The sequence below is a fragment of the Diceros bicornis genome, chromosome 34 (genome assembly GCF_020826845.1).
Source record: "Diceros bicornis minor isolate mBicDic1 chromosome 34, mDicBic1.mat.cur, whole genome shotgun sequence".
In the NCBI taxonomy this organism is placed as follows: Eukaryota; Metazoa; Chordata; class Mammalia; order Perissodactyla; family Rhinocerotidae; genus Diceros; species Diceros bicornis.
Window position 1 is genome coordinate 4,087,620 of NC_080773.1, and position 25,568 is coordinate 4,113,187.

The window sequence follows — 25,568 nt, forward strand, 5'->3', positions numbered from 1 at the left end:
AAGTCCAGGGTGATGCAGGCTTCAGAGTTGGCTGATTCAGCCCTCAAACAAGGGTTGTGATGTAGTCAAGGACTCAGGTTCCGTCTCTCAGCTCTGCTGGCCACAGACTCAACATCATTCTGAGTCTAGTGGGTGTTAGGTGGTCTTGCTAGACCTGAAACACACAAGGCTACATGCTTTGTACTTCCCAGCCAAGCAAAGGATAGATTCCATATGGAAGCACCTCCACAGAATGAGGAAGGATTGTCCCAGAAGCCTTCGCAAAACCTCTATTGTGGGGTGTCACGTGCTCCTTCCTGAACCAACTACTTACAGGGAAAATGCACTACCCTTATACTGGAGCTGGGGGTGGGTCAGCTTGCCACAGGCACAGGAGCTACGTGGGCTGGGGTTGACTATCTGAATGGGGGTGGGGTGGGCAGTGGCCAATGTCCATTATAGGGGCACGAGTGGAAGCAAGGAGACCAGAGAAGAAGTTACTGAGGTGGCCGAGCATAGAGAGGTGATGGTGGGACCAGAGGAGGTGGCCAGAGCAGTCAGATCCTGCCTGTTTCAGAGATGCTGATGTTGGACATGCAGTGAGGAAACGAGAGGAACTAATATTTACCATTTGCCCAAGTTTTCCTCCTTTCTTTCTTTGTAGCAAGTGGAAAAGGGGTGTATCTGGACTGGGGAGCTGACCAGGACAGGAAAGAGAAATAGAGCAAGCCGGCACACCAGGATATCAACTCTGCAGGTACCTCCCAGCCGATTCCCTTCTGGACAATGCTGAAGGAACAGGACCCATCCTTCCTGTCAGGGATTGGAGCAGAGATGGTTGTTAGGGCAAGCCCAATTCTTCAGTAAGCATTAACTGGGTGCCTACTGTGTACGGAGGCTGTCGCAGGAGTTCTGAAATAAGAGAAAAAGTATGGGCAAAGTTATCCTTGAAAAGACTCTTAAGTAGTCCATATATAGCACTATGTTAATGCAATATACAATATAATATACTAGCTTTATATAAGGGAAAATTATGTGTGCAGTAATTAATACACATGCAAAATATAAGTGCATATTTTAATTCATTAAACAGGCGCAGGGAAGAGTTGAATTTGCTAAAATTAAATGTGCTTACGAAGCAGCTTTAGAGCGTGAATCAAGCTTCCACCGCCAGATGCGGCACTAAAGGGAGCAAGGCTAAGCGGCGCTCACCCGGATGCACACTCACTCCGCCGTGCTCCACGCTGGCAGGAGAGCTTCCAGAGGCTGCCACACAGCGCAGCCCGGCGCCCAGCGCGCCGCGGCCGCGCCGCCCCCGCACCACGTGACTCCCCGGGGGCGGAGCGAGGGGCGGAGGCCGCGCGCTTCCCGGCGTGCCGCGCGGGGCGGGGCGAGGGGCGAGGGGCGGGGCCCGCGGGGAGGCGCGGAGGAGGCGCGGCCGCGGGAGAACGCCCGGCCCGGCGCGGCCCTCGGACAGGCTCCTGCGCTCCCCGGCCGGCTTGCTGCTCCGAGCCCGCGCCGGCGGCGGCGGCGCCGGCGGCGGCATGTGCGTGTGAGATGCGGCCGCGGGCAGCCCGGACGCGAGCAGCGGCCGCCGCGGCAGCGGAGCAGGCGGGCGCGGCCTCCTGGGCGCGGGGTGCGCGGCGCATGAGGGCGAGCACGCGGGCGCTGGGCAGCCGCCGGCCGCGCCGCCTCCATAAACACTGCTTTAGGACTCGTTCGCCCCGCTGAGGCCCGGCGCCCGCGCCATGGAGGCCCCGCGCGGCCCCGGCCCGCACGCCCCGGCCCCGGCCCCGGCCCCGGCCCTGGCCGCGGCGCCGCTGCGCGCCCCGGAGGTGGCGCGGCTCCGCGAGGAGCAGGAAAAGGTAACAGGCCGCTGCGGCCCGCGCGCCTCGGCCCCGCGCCCTCCCCGGGCCGGCCCTGCCGCCCCCCTGGGCCGCAGCCCCCCGGTCGGGGCCCGCTCCGCCCTGACCCCGCGCGGGGAGCGCAGCCTCGGGCCCGGAGGGAGTGTGCCGAGAAACTTCTGTCACGTGCTCCTGTTGTCTGTTGTCTGGAGCCCTTTGACCTCGAGGGGAGCGGAGCGGGGTGGGGGAAGGGGGTGACGATCTGCTTGTTTATAAATTTGAGTTTTTAAACAATGCGGACGACAGTGTTGGGAATTCTTTTTGGTGGGGGGCACGCTGTAACTGGAAGTGTTCGTCTTTAGCTTGTCTGAACGTTGCCAGAATGTATACTTTGTTGCTCTTTATCTGATTGCGCTTACGAGTTTTATTAGGTTTGTAGTGATACACTGCATGTGCAATTACAGCTTTGGTTGGTTAGTATTTGTCAAAATAGAATGCTATTTTATTGAATTTTAACTTCAATCGTGTAATAAATGAGTTTTAATCGACCAGTGAAGAAAGGAGAAAGTTTTGCGTGTGCTAATGGGGTTGTATATGAAGTATACCCGATTTAAGAAATACGGTATTATTTAATCTGAGATTTTCTTCCTTTGGATTCTGTAGCATTTCAGGTTCTCACTGTCTCCTGAAAGTTTGAAATTCTTTCTTTGAAAAGCAACATTTGCTTAAAATGTCCTGTGTCATATTGGGAGAGACCATCGTGGTTAAAAGGGTTAGGAAGTTGTTTTCAAAACTATAAACAGTGAGAATCCCTAACTACTTCTATTGAATATTCCTGTATAAAAATGACTACTTGGATAGGTATACGAATATACTCACTCGAGCTAGATAAGGGACTTTTCATAGAACCTAAAACATCCTGATTTGCTTGGAAACCACCTGTAAGGATGAAGTGGGGGAATCTTTCCTACTTTGTTCTGGTTGGTCTAAGTTATTTTGTGCATTGGATTTCCTTTTCTGAGATTCATTTTTCTGCAATACCCTATACAACCGTTGGGTTTTAAACTTGGCTTTTTTCAAGATGGGGGTTTAAAAATTGAACAAGTTTAGCATGTTTAAATTATGACATTAATGAATTTTAATTTTTTCAAGAGAAAAATAAAGAATAGACAGCCCTTCATGAAACCAATTTGTTAATTTTGACAAAACTATTTACATTTTTTGTTCTTTTAGAAAATGTGAAGCTGACTCCCAGAAGATGGTATTCCCATGGCTCTTAGTCTATTCTATAGAGGAAATACTTTTGCCTCCTCCATCATATAATGTGTGCATAGTGCTGATTTCATATGTTTTCTTCCATTTGGCGTGTTAAAAAGAGATATCCTTGGTTTTATTCTGATGTCAGTGTGGCAGAAATACAGAGGGTACATTTTGGGGTGCTCTGAACAGCTTTCTGGGATGGTATCCAGTGACATTTGAAAACTGCCTTTTCAGTTACGGGCCTGTGGGAACCTGAGTGACTGTTTTCAGTAGACATTGACTCTGTTACCAAATTACTTTTGTGTGTTGTGTTGTTATGTTGGCACTTAAAATAAGCACGTGCATGTCTGTTGTGAATATGTAAGATTATTTCCAGTTCGTGATAAAGCCCTTCAGTAAATAGATTAGACTGTATTTTAGAGAGTTTGCTTCAGTGGATGGGAGACCCATGAGGCCACAAAATATACTGGGTAGATAGCTGCACTTTAGAGTTTAGCATAGGAAAGCGTTATGTAGCAAATAGTCAATTAAAAATTTTTTTATTTAGGCTTTAAAACCAACCCAGCTATAGGAGTACAGTGAACTCTAGTAAAGTAGAAGTGTTGGGACATTCTTGGAATGAAAAAGGGAAAAATGTCATAAAGCTTTGTATTAGTGTGCTGTTTAGTATTCCTTTGTATAACTCGAATTAAATGTGCTTTGGGACTTGGCCTTTCCCTACCTGAGTTCTGTGAGAGAGAATTAAAATCTGACGAAAATGATTTGGATGACTGTTTTTTCAGTTTTCCCTGGAATGATACCTGGCTGGTAGGCTCTAGATGAGAGGAAAGAAATGAATTCATTATGTGCAGTGGATACCTTAGGTTGGGGATTATTTGCTCTGGGAATCTTGGTTGAGAAGGGCTGCTGGGTAATGTGGTTTAAATATTGCTCCATCAGTTTTGTTTTTTTCAAAACTCAGTCAAGGAGTATGACAAGTTCTCTCTTGGTTCCTCTCTGTTTTTTTCTTGTTTATCCTTTGCAGCATTGGATAACAAGGACAAAAAAATTAGTAACTTGAAGAAAAAAGACAAACAAGAGGTGTGAATGAGCCTCAACCCCAATAAATGACATCTGAAATAAATAAGTGGACAGTATGAAATATTTTAACATTGTTTTCGCTTGCAGCGTCAAGGCTGAAACTTGCGTGTATTTTTTTTGATCTAGCAAAAAGATATGTGCAGAAAGGTTCCCTGCAGCTTTGTTTATAATAATGAAAAAGCTAAAAGTCCAACACTAGGGGCCTGGTTAGATAAATCATTGTACATAAGAGGAGCTTTTATGCAGGCATTAAAAATAGTAGAGGAGTATGTATAGTGTGGTGCAGTTACACTTATATGTATGTAAGTCTTCACACACTTTATATAGGAAAAGACACCATGAAATGTTTTAAAAGCACACAATTTCACTTCTTATTTTACCTAAAAGTGAGTGAAATTGGATGGGATTTTAATTTTTCAATAAAGGCTGTCAAAACTTATTTTAATGAAAACTGAGATGATGTATCTTTAATTGTTAAATACTTTCTGGGTCTGAAAAATGGCTCTTGGCTGGTTTGAGCATCAGTCTGGCAGGTTTGTTTCTTGGTTGCTCACGAGTTGATAGATAAAATTTATTCAAACATCCATCCCTCCAGTTGGTTTCCTTTTTTCTTTTTTGCTTGGGGGTTTGATGTACTCTTAATTCTCTGTCAAAAAATACAGGGACACAAGGGAACTTGGATCATCTTTTTTTTTACTTTTAACTAAATCTTTTCTTACCAATAGCAGTAAAATGTCTGGTGGAAAGATCAGAGCTAGTGAGGAGCCTCTCTAGACTGACTTATGCCGTGAAAGTTGCGATCTAGGACTCTAGTGGTGTGTCTTGGACTGTTCAGGGGAAGTTTCGTCATGCTAAGATCTTGTTTAATCTGCTTCTATCTTAGAATTGCATTATGGTGAAATTTTGGTTTCTTGGCTAAGGTGATATTTCTGCAATATCTGTTTCTTGTATCTCCAGATACTCATCTTTTATTAGCAGAATTACTGAGATTTTATTGTAATGTTAAAAAAGTGGTAGATAGTATTGTTTTCATAGATTTATTTGCAGGATAATAGTAACTTTGGAAAACTCATGAGGATAATATTATTTATTATTTTATTTTAATTGTTATTGAGTGCTTATGTAATTCTCACTTGGAATTTTGGAATAAAGTATATTTTCCTAATGTAGAATCTGGGGAATTAAGTGCATTAAGAGTAAATATTTCAGGTTCTTCATAAAGCAGAACAACTAATTTAACTTAATGGCGGGTTTTCATGTTTCTCATGGTAAACTAAACTGCACATAGTTTAAGAAACTGTCAGCCATATACTCCATACAACAGCTATTCTCTCCCAGCCCCGGATTCAAGCATTTAATTTTTCAACAAATATTTATTGAGTACCTGCTACATGCCAGGCGTGTTCTGCAGAGGATGCAGTAGTGAACAAAATGGAGAAGGTCTTTGCTTTCATGGAGATTACATTCTAGTGGTCACGATGTGGAGTAGGCCCGTTTAACATGTCGGGTAGTTTGTGATAGGTAAGACTAGGAAGAAAAATAAAGTAAGGGAAGGGAAGATATTTTGGAGAAGAGCTTTCTAGTCAGGGCAAACAGCTCAGAATGAGTCAGGGTGAGAGCTGCACCAGATCATTATAAGGATTTTGGTTTTTATTTCTGTGAGATGAGAAACCATTGGAATGTCTTTTGAGAATCATAGATTATAAGTATCCCTTTGTGGTTCGTGAAGAAAGGGAGTGAGGATGGGACTGCATTATCCGTATCGAGTGAATTCTGTGTGCCTAGCATTGTGGTAGACGTTTACAAATTTGATGTGAGAGTCTTCGTTAACTCTCTTAATTTTTCAGGTGAACAGTTTGGGTTGTTTCTAGTTTTTGCCCTGAACTTTCTCGTGGGGTATTTGTGTCTTCAATTCTACTTACGATGCCTATTTTCCAAAGTGGTTATGGTCAGTTCCAAATTCACCAGTTTACACTGCTGTCAGTGGTGGGTGGAATTTCCAGCTACTTCACTTCCTCATCACCACTGGGTACTGTCTGTCCTTTTCATATTTGCTAGCTGTTCTAGTAATGACTAATGAGGTTGATCACCTTTTCAGATATTTATTGGCTATTTGCGTTGTTATTTTGGTAAAATACCTGCTCATCTCTTGTCCATTTTCTGTTGGGATGTTTGCCATATTCTAATTGATTCTTAGTAATTCTTTATGTACTTTTGATATGAGTCCTTTTTCAGTTACATTTTGTGAATTTCTTCCCTAGTCTGTGGCTTGACTTGACATTATAATGGTGTCCTTTTATGAATAGAAATGCTTAATTTTAGCAGTCATTTCCTTTACGGTTAATGTGTTTTTGTTTTTTTCTTTTTTCTTGTTTTTAGGAAGTCTTTCTTACCCTAATGTTCTGAAGATATCCTCTTATATTATCTTCTGGAAGCTTTATTGTTTTGCCTTTCACGTTTAGGTCTATAATTTACCTGGAATTGATTTTGTGTATAATGGGGAATTGAAGTCAGGCTTCATCTTTTACCATGTGGATATCTGGTTACCCCATTACTGTTTATTGGAAAGAATCTCCTCTTTCCACTGCATTGTCATTTTTGTCAGGTGGCTGTATGTGTGGATCTATTTTTCGACTCTGTTTGTTGGCTTAGTTGTCTATTCTTGTGCAAACCTACTCTGTCTAATTATTATAGCATTTTGGGTCATCTTGATATCTGGTAGTGTAAGTTTTGTTGTGATTCCTCAGGATTGCCTTATTGTATCCTTGCTAATCCTTATGCTCTCTATTTCTTTTTCTTGCCTTTTGCACTGGCTAGGATTTCTAGTGCAAGGTTGAATAGAAATGGTGATAGTGGGGGCCGGCCCCGTGGCATAGCAGTTAAGTGCGCGTGCTCCGCTGCTGGCGGCCTGGGTTCAGATCCTGGGCGCGCACCGACGCACTGCTTGTCAGGTCATGCTGTGGCGGCGTCCCATATAAAGTGGAGGAAGATGGGCACGGATGTTAGCCCAGGGCCAGTCTTCCTCAGCAAAAAAGAGGAGGATTGGCATGGCTGATCTTCCTCACAAAAAAAAAAAAAGAAATGGTGATAGTGTTAGGGCTGAACTTTCAAAAATTCACCATCAAGTATAATGTTTACTGTGGATATTTTCTGTATTTACTTTTTATCAGATTAAGGAATTTTCTTATATTCCTAGTTAGCTAAGAGTTTGTCTGAATGGGTGTTGAATTTTAGAAAATGCTTTTTCCAAATTGAGTAATTATAGGTAATTTATTGAAGAGAGTATATTTGGTCTTTCTAGTGTTGAAGTTCTTTTCTTTTTTTCATTTTTAAGAAAGGCAGAGTTGTAAGAATAAGTTTGCTTATAGCCTAAGATACGTTTGTAAGTAGATGAGTTTACGGAACTCATTACTTGTGAGTTATATTTTGTTTTAGAACAATTTGTTTTTGTTGTTGTTAGCACTTATCATGCCAGTCAGGTGCCATGAAAAAAAACAGCTTTGGTTTTGAGTCATTTGGAAGTTATTAATAAACATTATAATACAGTATTTCAAGGTGGAAGAAAACCCCATTTTCATTTTATTTGTCCTCTCCAGATTGGAGTAAAAGGCAAGAATAGTTCCAAAACACTGATGGGGAAAAGGTGAAGGAGCTGCATGTAGTCTATGGTTTGACCGTAACTGTTGGATTGTTTTTTCTCGCCTAATGTTTTCAGTTTGGGTTTAAAAATCTTTTAGCTTATATCATTCTTGCCTTCATATCCACGTGGGTGAGTCTCAATCTTTAGTCTGTCTAAAGGCATTTTTTTTTAAAGCTACAACTGTTTATTTTGAAAAATTATGAAACCATAGAGAAGTTGAAAGAATAGTTGAGAGTCATCAGTAATATTTTGTCCCATTTGCTTTCTCTTTCTCTGTATGTATTCCTTTTTTTTCTTGTTGAACCATTTGAAAATGAATTGCACACATCATTACATCCCTAATACTTAAGCACATATCATTTGAGAACAAGGTCATTCTGCTTCATAATCATAATATCTTTTTTCACATCCGTGAAATGAACATTGACACACAATAATATTATTTAACATATTCAAATTACCTCAGTTTTCTAAAAATGTTCTTTATAACTCTCTTTTTCAATCCAGGATTCAATCTGAGATTGCATTTGACTGTCTTATTTCTTTAGTCTCTTTTCATCTAAAACAGTCCCCTGCCTTCTTTTGTCTTTATGAAATTGGTATTTTTGAAGAGTTTACAACGGTTTTCTTATAGGATGCCCCGCAATCTGGAGATGTCTGATGAAAGTAATCATGAAGAAACAAAGTTAAACGTTTTTGGCAAGAACACTGCATAGATGATGATGACTTCCTGTTGCATCACAGCAGGAGACACCTGATGTTGCTTCATCCTCTTATTAGTGTTGCTAGTTACCTTGTTTGAGGTGATATCTGTCGAATTTCTCCCCCGTAAATGCACGTTTTCCCCTATGTAAGGAATGAGTACTTTATAAATGGGAATAATACTTGAAGACAGTGTAAATATCCTGTTCCCCAACAGCCCTTTACCATGGATGATCCTTGCCTGAATCAGTTTGTATATTGGTGTTTGCAAATTAGTGATTTTCTAACCATCTATATTTATAGCTGGAATTTTTCTATAAAGAAGAGCCTTTTCTCTGGTTTTAATATCACTATAAACTCCTGTTTTTGCTTTTCTTTTTTTTAATTGGGTGTACTGTAATTTGTCATTATTCCTTTTGGTACTCAGTTTGTTCCAGATTTGGCCAGTGGGAGCCCCTTCAAGCCAGCTCCTGCAGCCTTACAGCATGTCCCATTGTTCTTTGATTATTACCTTGCTTTCTGGCACAAGGTATCTTAGGCTTACCTTGTAGTTTTCTTGCCTTAGTCCTAAAATTGACTATGTCTTCAAAAAGCCCTGGTTCTTTTTAATGAGAAATGCTAGAAACCAAGATCTGGTTACTAGCATTTGGCTAGTAACCCATGGCTAGTATCCCATGGCTACTGGGATGTTACTGCATTTAGGCCCTGTCAGTGGACAGTGCTAAGGACATACATTAGCTTTCAGTACACCAGGAGAAACAGTCACCACTGTTTACCATCCAGGTCCAAGGGATCCTTTTTGCTTTTTATGTTCTCAAGTAATTTTTACAGATAATTTACGGAAGTAAGAATATGGGATAGTGAAAAACAATTTCATTGGATATTTTAATAAGAATTTAAATAGAGCAATCCTCTCTGTATTAAGTAAATTTTGGTGCACAAAGATCATAAGAGGTTTAAGAAGACTGCCGCACGTCCTTTTAGAAAAGTGGAATAGTCCAAGTTGTTGTTGCAAGCTATTACGTGATGAAGTTCTTGTTGAATGACTAACTAGATGGGAATACCCTATTTCTTTTTTGTTCTTGGAAGTAACTTGTTTACTCATTGATCCTTTTTTATTTTCTTCATTCAAGTCAGTCAACCTTTATTCAACGTCCACTATATTCAGATATGTGTAGTTCTCTTCCCGGTTAGTATGATTTGTTCTACGACTTAGGGAGATACAAAGATAAACCATTACGTGATTCCTGCTTTCAAAACTCATTTCCAGTGCCGTCAAGGTTTTTTTGCTTCTAGTCTCTCACCTCAGGTACCTTAAAAACTTGTAGGAGTGGAAAAAGAAATGCAATTTAGAGATCTTTTATTCCAACAATCTTATTTATTGTGATAAAATATATATAAAATAAAATTTGCCATTTTAACCATTTTCAGATGTTCAATTCAGTGGCATTAATTACATTCACTCTTGTGCAACCATCATCACTGTTTTCAAAACTTTTTCATCACCCCAAGCAGAAAGTCTGTAACCATTAAGCAGTAACTCTCCTATTCTCTGCTCCCTTGAGCTCCTGTAACTTCTAATCCACTTTCTGTCATTATTAATTTGCCAATTCTAGATATTTCATAGAAGAGAATCATGTGATATTTGTCCTTTTGTGACTGGCTTATTTTATGTAGCATAATGTTTTCAGGGTTCATCTATGTTATGGCGTGTGTTCCAACTTCATTCCTTTTTATGGCTGAATAATATTCCATTGTATATATATACCACATTTTGTTTATTCATTTATCTATTGATGAACACTTGGATTATTTCCACCTTTTTCTAATTGTAAATAATGCTGCTATGAATGTTGGTGTACAAGTATCTGAGTCCCTGTTTTCCATTCTTTGGGGTATAAACCTAGGAGTGGAATTGCTGAGTCTATGGTAACTCTATGTTTAACTTTTTGAGGAACTGCCAAACTGTTTTCCACAGCGTTTGCACAATTTTACATTCCCACTAGCAATGTATGAAGTTTCCAGTTTCTCCACATCCTTGCCAACACTTGTTTTCCATTTTTTTTTTTTTTTGAGGAAGATCAGCCCTATGCTAACATCTGCCAATCTTCCTCTTTTTTTTCCTGAGGAAGACTGGCCCTGGGCTATCTGTGCCTCATCTTCCTCCACTTTATATGGGACGCCGCCATAGCACGGCTTGCCAAGTGGTGCATTGGTGCGTGCCCGGGATCCGAACTGGTGAACCCCGGGCCGCTGCAGCGGAATGTGTGCACCTAACCGCTTGCGCCACCGGGCCGGCCCCCATTTTTTTTTTATTATAGCTATCCTAATAGGTATTAAGAGGTATTTCTCATTGTGGTTTTGATTTACATTTCTCTGATGACTAAGGATGTTGAGCATCTTTTCCTGTGTTTATTGGCCATTTGTATATCTTCTTTGGAGAAATGTGTGTTCAAGTCCTTTGCCCATTTTTTAATTGGGTTGTCTTTTTGTTGTTGAGTTGTAGTTTTCATTTGTATAATCTGGGTATTAAATCCTTACCAGATATATGATTTGTAAATGTTTTCTCCCATTCTGTAGGTTACCTTTTCACTTTCTTGATAATATTCTTTGATGCACAAAAGTTTTTAATTTGTTTTTTGTTCCTCTAAGCACTTTCTTGTGTGTGTGAGGAAGATTGGCCCTGAGCTACCATCTGTTGCCAATCTTCCTCTTTTTGCTTGAGGAAGAGTGGCCCTGAGCTAACGTCTGTGCCCATCTTCCTGTTTTATATGTGGGACGCCACCACAGCATGGCTTGATGAGTGGTGTGTAGGTCTGTACTTGGGATCTGAACCCATGAACCCTGGGCCCCCAGTGCAGTGCGTGAAGTTAACCACTACGCCACTGGATCAGCCCCCAAAAGTTTTTAATTTTGGTGAAGTCCAGTTTATTTTTTCTTTTATTGCTCATGCTTTTGGTATCATATCTAAGAACCCATTGCCAAATCCAGTCATGAAGATTTAAACCTATGTTTTCTTCAAAAAGTTTTATGATTTTAGCTCTTACATTTAGGTCATTGATCCATTTTGAGTTAATTTTGTATATTGCTCATTGGTTGTTGAGTTTGAGAAAATTCATCTGGGATATTGTCATCTGAAGACTCATAATCTGAGATTTAATTTATACTGTCATTTTCATCATCATCATTTGTGTCTAGTTGTGCTATCCATTATGGTAGCCACTATGTGTAGCTATTAAATTTAAACTTAAACTTAAAATTAAGTAAAATTAAAACAGAATTAAGTTTCTCAGTAGCAATAGCCACATTTTAAGTGCTCAGTAGCCACATGAGGCTCTTTGCTGTTGCATTGGGCAGTGTTGACTTTGAAGATTTCCTTCGTTGAAGAAAATTCTCTTGGGCAGCACTGGTGATGAGAGCTGATATCTTTTCTTATTTATATTCTGATTTGTTTAGTAACTGTCACTGTCTTTCTCTGTCACTTTTCTTCTCTTTGCCTCTATGGGTAGAATATGAAAAATTCTGAATTGTCAACTGTGTATGAAAGCTAAAAACAGGCTATAAAAATGGTGTCTCTAGGGGCTGGCCCCATGGAGTAGGGCCTAAGTGCTTGCACTCTGCTGCTGGCAGCCTGGGTTCGGATCCCGGGTGTGCACCGATGTACCGCTTGTCAGGCCATGTTGTGGCAGCGTCCCATATAAAGTGGAGGAAGATGGGCACAGATGTTAGCCCAGGGCCGGTCTTCCTCAGCAAAAAGAGGAGGATTGGCATGGATGTTAGCTCAGGGCTGATCTTCCTCACAAAAAACAAAACAAAACAAAAATGTTGTCTCTAGTCTTTTATACTTTTTTGAAAGATGATGTAATGGTTTGGGCAATACAATAAGAAAACTGAAGGATGATTTTTCACTATTGATTGCATCATCCGTCTAGGTGATTCCATTTCTTATTATATAACTTTTTTTTTTTAAGCATTTGTTGTTAGTGCTGATGAGTCGATTCTGACTCCTAGTGATCCTCTGTACAGCAGAGCGGAGCCCTGCCTGGTCTTTTGCGCCATCCTCTCATCTTCTGGCGCTCTGTCAGATGATGCTCTGCTGCTGTTCCCAGGGTTTTCATGGCCAGTTTTTTCAGAAAACTGAAAACAGTTTTTTCCTTCTTCCTCATCTGCCTTAGTCTGGAAGCTCTGCTGAAGCTTGTCTACCAGGGGGGACCCTGGTGGTATTTGAAATACTGGTGGCATAGCTTTCAGCATCACAGCAACATGCAGCCACCACAGTATGACAACCGACAGACTGTTGGTGTGGTTCCCTGACTGGAAACGAACCTGGGCTGCGGCGGTGAGAGTGCCGAGTCTTAACCACTGGACCACCGGGGCCGGCGTTTTTAAGCGTAAGTTAGGAATAATTGATGTGTAATCATGAAGTAATTACTAGATGAAATCTAGTAATTACTAGAAATCACAAGATGCAGGATAAATATAATCACTAGAATCCCATAATGTATCTTAGACTTATAAAAAGGTTCATGAGTTTTATTCTTTTTTTTATTTATTTTTTATTTATTTTTTTGGTGAAGATGATTGGCCCTGAGCTAATAACGTCTGTCACCAATCTTCCTCTTTTTGCTTGAGGAAGATTGTCCCTAAGCTAACATCTGTGCTGGTCTACCTCTGCTTTTTGTTTATGGGACACCACCTCAGCATGGCTTGATGAGCGATGTGTATGTCTGTGCCCGGGATCCAAACCCATGAACCCCGGGCCACCAAAGCGGAGTGTGTGGCCTTAACCACTATACCACTGGGCCGGCCCCTGTTTTTTTTTTAATAAGTAAGTTTTGTCTTTATTCTTTGCAAGACCTCTGAGAAAGAATAGAAGTCATGAAATAGCAATCCTTGGAAATAGTTAGAACTGCTCAAAAAAGAAACTCAAAACCTAAAATTGGGTTCAGTGCATCCTGACCCTGATACTTTCCATTCAAATCCATTACCACAGGGTTCTTCCTCAACTTCCCTCAGTCTGTATTTGAATCTCCCTTCTTCCATGGTGAAAACCTTGGTTCTCAACAACATCCATGTTTCTTTATTTGCTCTCTCCTACAGTATACACAAAGTAGTTTCAGAATTACTACATTAATACCACTGCCAACAGCAAACCTGTGAAGTGAAGTTCAAGATTTCTTTGCAGTTCCTTTTGTTCTAATAGAGTTAACCCCCTTGGGGTGTGCAGTTAAGGTACTGATCTCAAAAGTTACTTGAATTATTATAATTTTTCCTGTGCAGTTATGTCTTCAATTTGATATATAGCTTCTGTGTGTATTGAATTTTGGTGTTTGCTTTTTTTATCAGTTTGACTTAATTTTATTTTATGAATACATAAAACATTTACATGGTTTAAAATCACAACTGTATCAAAAAGTCTGCTGAGGTACAGTAATTCATTCCCATTTGTGCTCCTGCCTACCGCTATTGATAACCATTTTTATTAATTTCTAATTTATCCTCCCTGTGTTTCTTCTTTAAAAAGAAATACTAAAACATTCTGTCTTATCCCCCCCTCCCACCTTCTTACACAAAAGATATCATATTATATTTTGCCCTTTGTTTTTCTCATTAAATGATATACCTGGGGATTACTTGGGTTCATAGAGATCTTCCTCATGATATCTTATGGTTGCACAGCAGACCATCTGTGGGTATAGCATCAGGTATTCAGCTGGTATCTTACTGATGGGTATTTGGTCATTTTCATTCTCTTGATAGTACACAAAATGCTTCAGTGAGGTGGACTTACTGAGTCAAAGGGTGAGTTGGTTTAATATGGTATAAACCATATTTATAATTACCTTCTCAAAGAGCTATTACTATCAATTTAATTTACAATATTAAATAAAAAGGGAGAGAAGGACTAGAATATGATGTCCAAAAGCTAGAAAACAATGTTTTGAGTTCCTTGAGTTGACTACTTCTTGTGATCTCCACTGCCATTTTCAAGTTATTCTTTCTTACCTGGAGGCAGTAATTCCTGGCTGGTCTTGGTGGTTCTACTCTCGCTCCCCTCTACCTATTTTCCAGAGCTGTATTTTTTTAACAGTGTAAGTTGAAGTATCTCATTTTGTCACTCTCCTGCTTATAATCCTATGGTCGCTTCCCTTTGTACTTAGAATAAAATCCAGAGTCATTAAAATGTGATTTGAGACCCTTGTATCATCTGACTTGTGTCTTTCTAGGTTCATTTCTGGCTACTTCCCACTTATTTACTATACCTTAAAATAATGACATGTTTTTTTGGGAGTACAATACTGTAAATATGTTTCTGTTAAAAATTTTTTTTTAAGAGATCCTGATATAAAAAAAAAATCGCATTTAATCTGTGGGGTTGGCAATTGTTCCTAATCCTTTGATTTCTTGATTTTATGAATTGCATAATATTAAAGTTACTGCAAATGAGTGCTTTTTCCAAAGAACAAAAGGAAGAAAGTGAGTTATGTGCCAGGCACCGTCCTAGATACTGCAGTACACAGTGTCTTTCTGCCGTCAAGGGCCTTACAAACTTGTACAGAAACATGTTAACTGAAAACATAATACAGTGTGATAATTGCTCTGTTTCTAATTCTTTGCTTTTCATTTGCTTCTCAGCCTACTGTAAGCTAGTTTCTGCTTCCATCTTTTCATCAAAATTACTCTAAGTAACGTTTTTATTATATTTCACTTACCAAACTCTGAACCTTTTCTCAGTTCTGGCCTTACTTGACCTCTGTGCTTCATTTGAAACTTTAATTGCTCCCTAGTAAACTCTTGAAACTCTATACCTTAGGAACTTCTGTGACTTTGCTTTTTTCTGGTTCTCCTTCCTCTTTTTCTATTCCTACTTAGTCTCTTTAGTTTCTTCACCTAATCCTTAAATGTTGGTCATCTGTGTACTTTCCGTCTTTGGCTGTCGTCTCTTCTCTCTCTGCGTGTCCTCTCTCATATGCTCTTGTATGCCCTCTGCTCTTGCCCACACCTGCTGCGTGTTGGGTAGCTTTGCTTTATGGCCCACAGCAGCTCAGTCTCATTCACTAAAATTGAGTTTATCATCTTTGTCCCTAATCTACATGTGTATATCCTTATCGCGATTCTGGGCAACACTGTTCAAAGCAGAATCCTGTCAGCGTGCTCTGATCCATCTCCTTCATACCACTAATTTACTAAATCTTGTCAGTTCCTTCAGTATGACGGCTAGCTTCTATCTTAAGGGACCATTAGTTTATCTTAATTAGGCTCTTGAAAAATATGTCAGATTTTTCAGTTAAATGTTACTATGTTATTTGATACTGTCAGTCTTTTTTATTAGCATTCTGATGGTACCTCATTGTTCTTTTATTTTTGCAGCTCTAATCTGTGAACGTGTTATTTCTTTTTTTTTATAATTTTATTTATTTATTTATTAAAAGATTTTATTTATTTATTTATTTTCCCCCCAAAGCCCCAGTAGATAGTTGTATGTCATAGCTGCACATCCTTCCAGTTGCTGTATGTGGGATGCAGCCTCAGCATGGCCGGACGAGCAGTGCGTCAGTGCGCGCCTGGGATCCGAACCTGGGCCGCCAGCAGTGGAGTGCGCGCACTTAACCGCTAAGCCACGGGGCTGGCCCTAAACATGTTATTTCTATATTTATTTAGGTCTTTAAATTTTCTCATCCCTCACTTGTTGGGATGTAAGTCTACGCATCTTGACATATGTTTTCCACTTGTCACGTTTGTTTTGATTCCTTTCTTTCTTTCTTTTGTGTTAGTAAGCTCCTTATATTCTGTTTTAAACTCTATTAACTTTATAGTTATATGGATTTTATTTTCCTTTTAGTTATTACCTTAGAGATTATCTAAGAGGTTATAATATGTATCCTTTTCTTATGACTACCTTAAATTAGTAGCAAATTATTCGCTAATCTTTTGAAACTTTGCCACTTATGAAATTATTCATATAATCTGTTGATAATTTAATTTCATTAACCAACTGTCCCTCATTTGTGCTATTGTCATATATTTTACCTCTACATGTGTTTCTTAACCCTAAAAATATTAGGATTATTATTGTTTTAAACACTTTATTTTCGTTTTTATTTAGTTCTAAGCTGGTAAGTTTTTTTTTTCTTCAACACTTTAAAGATGCCGTTCCATTATCTTTGGACTTGTTCATTTCTGTTAGTCTTCCATCAGTCTTGTTGTTTTCTTTTCTGAAGAATTTGTATGTGTTTTCCCTTCTGTCTGCTTTTGGATTTTTCTCTTTATCTTTGGTTTTCAGGTGTTTATGATGTGCCTAGATGTGCTTTTCCTTGTGTTTAGCCTGCTTTGAATATGTAAAGTTTCTTGAATCTGTAATTTGATGACTTTTGTCAGTTTTGAAAATTCTTGTCTAATCTCCAAATATTGGTTCTGTCATCGTCTCTCTCTACTTTTGGTACTCTGAATACACATATATTATTTCACTGTATTTCTTATATTTCTCTGTATCTCATATCTTTTACTCTCTCTTCTGTGTATTTTCTATCCTCCTTTTGCTCTGTATGCCAATTTGGATACTTTCTATTGACCTGTATTTCTGTTCACTAATCCTCTGTTCTTATGTATCTAATCTACTAGTAAACCCATCTACTAAATGCTTAATTTCAGTTATTGTATTTTTTGTTTCTACAGTTTATTTTTTGACATTTAAAAAAATGTATTCTAGGCCTCTACTGACATCTCCAACCTTCCCTCAATTTTCATAAAAGTATTAATCATAAAGTATATGTCTTTATAACTGCATTATGTAAATCAAATGAGGGTTTGTTTCTGTTGTTTATTTTTTCTCTTGGTTTCTCATCAGCTGCTCCTGTTTTCATAGACTGCTTTGTAAATTTTGATTGGATACCAGACATCATAGTGAAAAATTGTGGAGACTCTAGATGAGTCTTACCTTCCTTCAAAGAAGGGTAAGTTTCCTTTTAGCACCCGAGTACTAGTGGAGCAATGTAACCCAGTTGGGGGTTGGTTTTGTATTTTCTTAGGGCTGGTCTGTTTCAGTTTTGCTTTTATTTTTAGCATGTAACCTTTCCTCCTAAGGCATAGCTCTAATTCCATATGGAGTATGTCTTTTTCATAAATTATGTGATCATGTGTGTGTAGTTCTGTTTCTCTTCTATTCTGTTTCATTGGATTATTTGCCCATACTTGCACCACTACCACACTTTCTTTCTAGGTCTTGATATCTAGAAGCAAAATTCCTCTAGCTTTGTTCTTCTTCAAGATTGCCTTTACTGTTGTTGACCCTTTGCTTTTTCATGAATATTTTAGAGTCTGCTTTTCAGTACTCTGCAGTATTGAATCTGCTGGGGTTTTGCTTGGAATGCCTTAAATCTAAGCTTCAATTTGGGGAGAATTGACATGTTTACACTATTAAAGTTTTCCAATCTATGAACATGATATATCTTTCCATTTATTTAGTTTTATGTGTAACTTCTTTTAATCCTGGCTTCTTTTAGTATATAAATCGTGCATGTGTTTTAGATTTATCCCTAGATATTTATTATTTCTTCTTGCATTTTATAATTTATTTGCTTTTCATCTTTTGCTAGTATATAGACATATACTTGGTTTTTGTGTATTGGCTGTTAAATTTACTTGAATTCTAGTTACTTGTCTGTATATTCTGATAGTATGTGTGTAGATACATACAGGCATGTTGTCTGAATAGTAGCAGTTTTATTCTTTCCAGTTCTTAAGGCTTTTATTTTATTTTTTGCCTTTTTGAGTGGTCTAGGTCCTTTAGTACAGTGTTAAATAAAAGTAGTGATAGTGAGCTTCCTTTCCTAGTTCTGTACATCAGGGGGACAGCTTTAAATATTTCACCATTACAAAGGAAGTTTGCTGTAGGCTTTTGGTAGATACTCTTTATGAAAATAAGGAAACGTTTTCCTGTTCCTAGTTTGCTAGTTTTATCATGAATGGATGTTGAATTTTAGTGTGTGTGTGTGAGGAAGATCAACCCTGAGCTAACATCTGCTTCCACTCCTCCTCTTTTTGCTGAGGAAGACTGACCCTGAGCTAATATCTGTGCCCATCTTCCTCTACTTTATATGTGAGATGCTGCCACAGCATGGCCTGACAAGTGGTGCTTAGGCCCGCGCCCAGGATCGGAGCTTGTGAGCCCCGGGCCGCCGAAGTGGAGCGCACGAACGTAACCACCACGCCACCGGGCCGCCCTGGATGTTGAATTTTATTAAATGCTTTTTCTGTGTTTATTGAGATGTTAATGTTGTGAATTACCTTGATTTTTTAAAATATTGAAACACCATTGCATTCCTAGAGAAAGCCCCCTTGCTTATACGTTTACCTTTTTATATATTGCCAGATTAAATTTCATATTATTTTGTTAAGGTATTTTGTTTCTGTGTTTCATGGGGAATGTTGGTCTGTAATTTTCCTTCTTTGTAATGTCTATGTTAGGTTTTGGTTTCAGATTTATGCTGGCCTCATAAAACAACTCTCATTTTTGTGAATTTTATAAGAGTTTGTGTACTGTTGGTGTTTCTAACAAATGTTGGGAATAATTCATCAGTGAAGCTGTCCAGACCTAGTATTTTCCTTTTATGGATATTTTAAAATATGGACTGACTCTCTTTGTTAGTTTAAGGATTATTCATATTTTTTCATTTCTAATTGTGTCAGTTTTGGAAATGCGATTTTCAAGGGATTTTCCTTTTTATCTAAGTTTTCAAATTTGTTGGCTTTGAGTTATTCATAGAAGCCCCTTATCTTTTTAATATCTGTAGATTTGGTGATGATGTCCTCTTTTTAATTCCTGTATTTGCAATTTGTATGTTTTTTTCTCCCTTGATTTGTTTTCCTAGGGGTTTATCAACTTTAACAATCTTTCTATTTATTTTTTATTTTTTATTTATTTTTTTTGATGAGGAAGATTCGCCCTGAGTAACGCCTGTGCCGGTCTCCCTCTATTTTGTATGTGGGACACTGCCACAGCATGGCCGCCCGAAGAGTGGTGTAGGTCCGTGCCCGGGAATGAAACCCAGGCTCCCGAAGCAGAGTGTGCCGAACTTAGCCACTAGGCCACAGGGCCAGCCCCGAAAGAACCAATTTTTGACGTTATTGATTTTTCTGTTTTGTAAGTTTGCTTTCTACTTCATTGATTTCTGCCTTTATCTTTTTCTTCCTTTTTTAAATTTCTCGTTGGCTATAATTTTTTTTCAAGCTTCTCGAAATGAAAGATACTAGAACTGAAGAAGTCATTGAATTTTATTGTTTTTTCTTTATAACATGTGTATTTTGTTTTAAATTTTTCTCTTATCGTTATCTTAGGTACCCCCACACATTTTGTATGTTATTTTCATTATCAGTCATTTAAAATATTTTCTAATTTCTATTGTGATTTGTTCATTGACCCATGAGTTATTTAGAAGTATGTTTCTTAATTTCCAAACATTGAGTATTTTCTACTTTTCTGTTGTTGATATCATGTTTAATTTTATTCTGTCAGAGAACACATTTTGCAAAACTGAAATTTAAGACTTGCCTTGTGACCTAGTAGATGATCTGTTTTGGTAAAGGTTCCATACTTAACTTGGAAAAGATATGAATTCTCCTGTTTTTAAGTTCCATATATGTTTGTTAGCTCAGGTTGGTTGAATTTGGTGTTCAAGTATTTTATATCCTTATTGATTTTTTTTTGTTTGCTTATTCTGTCAGTTATGAAGAGATGTGTATTAGAATCTCCACTATAGTTGTGGATTTATCTTTTTCTGTACTTTTTCAACTGTTGCTTTAAAGATTTTGAGGTTATGTTATTTAGTGCTTACAAATTTAGGACTGTAATCACTTCCCGGTCAGTTGACATTTTTATCTTCCTGAAATATTTTATCCCTTGTGATGTTTCTTGTCTTCAAGTCTTCTTGTTGGATGTTAGTATGCCTCAGCTTATTTTGTTTTTGTTTCTTTTCACAATGTATCTTTTTCTATCTTTTCAATCTATTTGTGTTCAAAGTTTATCTCTTATAAACGGCATATTGTTGTGGTTTTAAAAATTCAGTGTGGACTTTTTTTCTTTTAGTAGGGTATTTAGTCAAATTCTATATAATGGAATTTTGATATATTTAGTTTCATTCTATTGCCTTCCTACTTTTTATTTTTTAAGAATTGTAAAATATGCATAACATAAAATTTATCACTTTAATCATTTTTAAGTGTACATTACGGTGGCATTAAATACATTTACACTGTTGTGCAACCATCACCACCATCCATCTTCAGAACATTTTTTATCTTGCAAAACTGAAACTCTGCTCATTAAACAATAACTCTCCATTACCCCTTCTCCCATCCCCTGGCAACTACCGTTTTACTTTGTCTTTATAAATTTGACTACTTTAGGTATCTCATATAAGTAGAATCATACAGTATTTGTTCTTTTATGATTGGCTTATTTCACTTAGCATAATATCTTCAAGGTTTATGTATATTATAGCATATATCAGAATTTCCTTTTATTTATTTTTTTAACTTTTTAAAATTATTTATTTATTTATTTATTTTTGTGAGGAAGATCAGCCCTGAGCTAACATCCATGCGAATCCTCCTCTTTTTGCTGAGGAAGACCGGCTCTGAGCTAACATCTATTGCCAGTCCTCCTCCTTTTTCTCCCCAAAGCCCCAGTAGATAGTTGTATGTCTTAGCTGCACATCCTTCTAGTTGCTGTATGTGGGACGCCGCCTAAGCATGGCCGGAGAAGCGGTGCGTCGGTGCGCGCCCGGGATCCGAACCCGGGCCGCCAGTAGCGGAGCGCATGCACTTAACCGCTAAGCCACGGGGCTGGCCCCTTCCTTCCTTTTAAAGGCTGAATAATATTCCATAGTATGTATGTGCCACATTTTGTTATTCATTCATCCATTGATGGATGTGGGTTGTTTTTATCTTTTGGCTACTGTGAATAATGCTGCTATGAACAGGAGTGTGGAAATAGCTGAATCCCTATTTTCAGTTCTTTTGAGTATATACCCAGAAGTCGAATTGCTGGATCATATGGTAATTCTGTGTTTAATTTTTGAGGAACAGCCATATTGTTTTCCACAGTAGCTGTACTATTTTACGTTTTCCACCAACAATGCACAACACTTCAAATTTTTCCACATCCTTCTCAACACTTGTTCTTTTCTTTTTCTTTTTTTTATAGCAGTCCTAATAGGTGTGAAGTGATATGTCATGGGTCTATTTGACGTACTTTTATGTTCTTTTTTCTCTGCCCCCCCCCCCCCACTTTGGCCTTCCTTTGATTTAATCAAACATAAGTTATTGTTGTGTTTTCTCCTCTCTGTTAACTTGTTCGTGATACATTCTTTTTTCCTGTAGTACTTGACTACTATATATTTAGCACTAAATATACTATACTGTATATTTACACTATACTTATTTGCTATTCTGCTTTTTCACCAGGGAAATTTTTCCTAGAGATCACAATATGCATTTATCCATCCCACCTCTTGCATTATTGCTTCCATGAATTTTAATTCTGTGTGTTTTAAACACCACAATACTTGAATCAATATTCGGTGTGATCAATATTGATTTACCTTTACCTTTTTTTATTTCTTGTACAGTTGCTCTTGAGTTCTTTTGGCATTTATATTAGTATGAATAATCCATGCAGTATTTTTTCCCCCAGCCTTATTGAGATATAATTGACATATAACGTTGTGTAAGTTTCAGGTGTACAACGTGTTGATTTGGTACACTTTGCAAAATATTACCACCTGAGGGTTAGCTAATACCTCCATCATGTCACATCATTACATGTATTTTTTTTTGTGAAAATCGGCTGGTGCAGAATTCTGTTTCTGTGTGAAAATGCCTTTATTTTTCCTTTATGTTAGAGGATCTCTTTGCTGTGAACATAATTGCAGATTTTCAGTTATTTTTCTCAGCACTTTGAGATTTTATCCTGTTTTCCAGCTTCCATCATTTTTTGTTGAAGTGAGCTGTAGCTCTAGCAGTGTCTCCTTCCTGCTCCTTCTCCCCTCGCTGCTTATAAGTTTTTCTCTTCTTCTTTGGTTTTCATCAGTGTAGCTATGTTGTGCCTTGATGTCATTTTCTTTTATTTCTCTTGCTTGAAGTTCTCAGAGCTTCTGGAATCTGTTGGTTAATACTTTCCTCTCATTTTTAGAAAATCCTGTCAAGATCTGTGAAATATTACTTCTGCCAGATTCTCTCTTCTTTCTCTTTCTGGATGTTCAGTTATCCAGTGTTGAACATAGTTCTTATTGGTCTTTTATGTATTTTCCATTTTTTGCTTTTAAATCTCTGGGCTTTAATTTGGGTATTTTCTGTTGACCTGTCATGAAGTTCAAAAATCTTGATTTCTGCTGGTTTAATCTCCTGTTAAGACCATTTATTGAGTTCGTTTTATATGTTTCAGTTATATTCATTTGATTCTTTTTTTTTGGTATAGATTTCAATCTCTAGTGAAATTTGCTGTCTTTTCATGTATTTCTTCCATCTTTTCCTCTATTTTTTTGAACATAATAATCATTGTTATTTTAATGTCTTTGTTAACTCTAATATGTAGATTGCATGTTTGGTTCTGGTTTTTGTTTTTTTTTCTTTCTTTCTTCTTGATAGTTGGTCATGTGGTCCTGTTTCTTGATATCCTAGTTAAAATTTCAGTTAAATGCTGGAATTGAGTCTTGAGCATTGTAGATACTCCTGAGGAGAGTGTCTTCCTCTGGGAGGTCGGTAGATAGCTGGGAGCTGGTGGCCTCAGTCCAGGTGAGGGCCGAGTAGAGGGCAGGCTGGGTTTTGCTTGGTAAGGTGTCAGCTGCCGTTGGTGGCTTCAGGGCTTGCATCTGAGAGCATTTGTTCATCAAGATTTCTTTCCTTGGAGGCTTCTCAGCTCTAAGCTTTGTTTCATCAGCATCCTGAGCTTGGCTTTTCAGAGTGTCAGTGTAACTTTTTGGCCTTTTCAGCTTCAGAATTTGACAAATGTCCTGAGGGGGAAGCCAGCTGTCTGCCTAAGACCTGTCGTGTCTCTGGTTTTGTTAGTACAGCCTTCTCAGACTATTCTGTCTCCTGGCCACAGCTGTCTGCTCTGGGCCACACGTAGTTCTCAGCCTCTTCTCTGTACCCAGAACTGCCCAAGAAAAAAGCAGCTTCAGATGACCAACTGCACAGTTATCTCCTCTCTGAACCTTGGTCTCTTGTCCTCATTGCTTTGGCAACTCTGAGATGCCTTTAAAGAGGTGATTTTGTATTCCTCTGGCTTTCCCAGTTCTCAGAAGGTTCCTGGTTTGTCATAAGCTTTTTGTCCCTTCTTGGAGGGAGAAGTTGGCACTGAGTTTTGAAGTAACATAGCTACTTGCAGTGATTTAGCATTAATTTTACTATCGTCTCACTGATAGTGGGTGGTGTTTCTTTAAAATAAAAATTTACTTCTTTAATTGGTGAAAAACAGCATTTCAAAGATTGCTTTAATTTGACTTTTTTGTTAGTAGTGAGGATTTTTTTCCTCCATTATTCTACTATTTGTATTTACTCTTTAATGAATTATTTGTTTCCTTTGAGATTGTCACAGGCATATTATGGTTCTAATTTATGTAGCAAGTTTACTGCTCTCAAGTTTTCTTAGTCAATTGTGAACCCTAGAAATACTTGAAAGTTAGTTTTGAAAGAATTTACTGTAGGAAGTCAAGAGGAACTCAGGGGCAGAGTTTTTCTTTGTGTGTGCACATTTTGTTTTCTTGCACATTTATTTTGCTATTTCATAGAGCAGCTTCCTTAGACGGTTTGCTAACTTGCGTAAGTCCCATTGTGGTCACCTTTTAGGTCCAGAATTTGTAATCACCTCAGTCTGTTTATGTCCCGAGTAAGTTCGATTGGCCCAGTTAGCGTCAAGTGTCTACCCTCTGCATTTACTCCGGCTACAGATGGAGAAATGGGGTCTTCTGCCTCTTGTAGATGGGAGGAGGGCAGGGTTTCCAGGAGTAAGGTGTGGGAATGGAGAGGAGATGACTGGTATCTCGAGTAAAACAGTGGGCATGTGCACTGCAATTCAGGCAGTATTTCACATTCAGAAATACAGGTCACACTTCCCTATCTGCAGTTCAGAAGTCTAAAAAGCGCTGAAAACAAAGTTATTCCTAAATTTGTGGCATATTCATTTGTTGACAAAACTGATTGGAACTGATTTCAGGGAGGCATTTATTCCACTTACTTTGAATATTCAAATGTTTCGTTGCAAATATTTTTGTATTTGATACAGGGTGGCGTTCCACGGGGGTATTCTGTCGTGTATGATATGTGTAAGATGTTACCTTACTAAATTATGAGCAGCTCTAAATTGAGAACATCTGCTCCTGAGGTTTTTGGCCAAGCGATTGTAGGCCTGTACTTCTTTAGAAGGACCTGTTGTGCACTTACGTATGGCAGGTGAATACACTGGTGAATAAAGCAGACAGGGCCCGTATCTCATTGAGTTCTCAGCCCGTCCACTCGAGTTCCCTGGGTACCTAATTCAGATAATCCGGAAACAGAGCCCTCCAGACATGTCAGAGCCTTCATTCTTAGAAATATCACTGGATGTATATGTTAACCAGTCTGAGATATTTCCAACGTGAGAGAACTGTAAATTTATTGGAATACTTGGTGTTATGAATAATAAATAACTGAAGGAAAAAAAGAGCCCTAATTTGTAGGTAGAACCAACAAGGGAATGAGACGTACAATGGCAAAGCATGTTAGACATAGTCCAATATTTGTGTAAAAAGAGACTGGGTTTGGATATGAGAAATGCATTAGAAGTCTGTGTAGAGAAAACTGGCCTAAAAGTAAAAGTAAGGATTAAGATGATAATTTTGATTCCATCCTAGCTACATTTTTTTTTTCTTTTGTGAGGAAGATCGGCCCTGGGCTAACATCTGCCAATCCTTTTTTTTCCCTGAGGAAGACTGGACCTGGGCTGACATCCATGCTCATCTTCCTCTACTTTATATGGGATGCTGCCATAGCATGGCTTGACAAGAGGTGCGTCGGTGTGCGCCCGG

General features: G+C 38.6%; 1 protein-coding gene across 3 annotated transcripts in view; it reads left to right on the forward strand.

Annotated features, from left to right (window-relative positions):
- The first annotated feature begins 1,446 nt into the window (after positions 1-1,446).
- The window catches only part of URI1 (URI1 prefoldin like chaperone), a 72,111-nt gene continuing 47,989 nt past the window's right edge, over positions 1,447-25,568 (forward strand). The window contains exons 1-2 of one of the 3 annotated variants that reach the window (XM_058529060.1): positions 1,791-1,844; positions 17,354-17,459. In XM_058529060.1, the coding sequence (XP_058385043.1) occupies positions 17,433-17,459 (27 nt within the window). In that variant the 5' untranslated portion in view covers positions 1,791-1,844; positions 17,354-17,432. Of the gene's footprint in view, positions 1,845-13,713; positions 13,738-17,353; positions 17,460-25,568 lie in introns of those variants that run through there. The other 2 variants (XM_058529061.1, XM_058529058.1) reach the window with 2 other exon arrangements.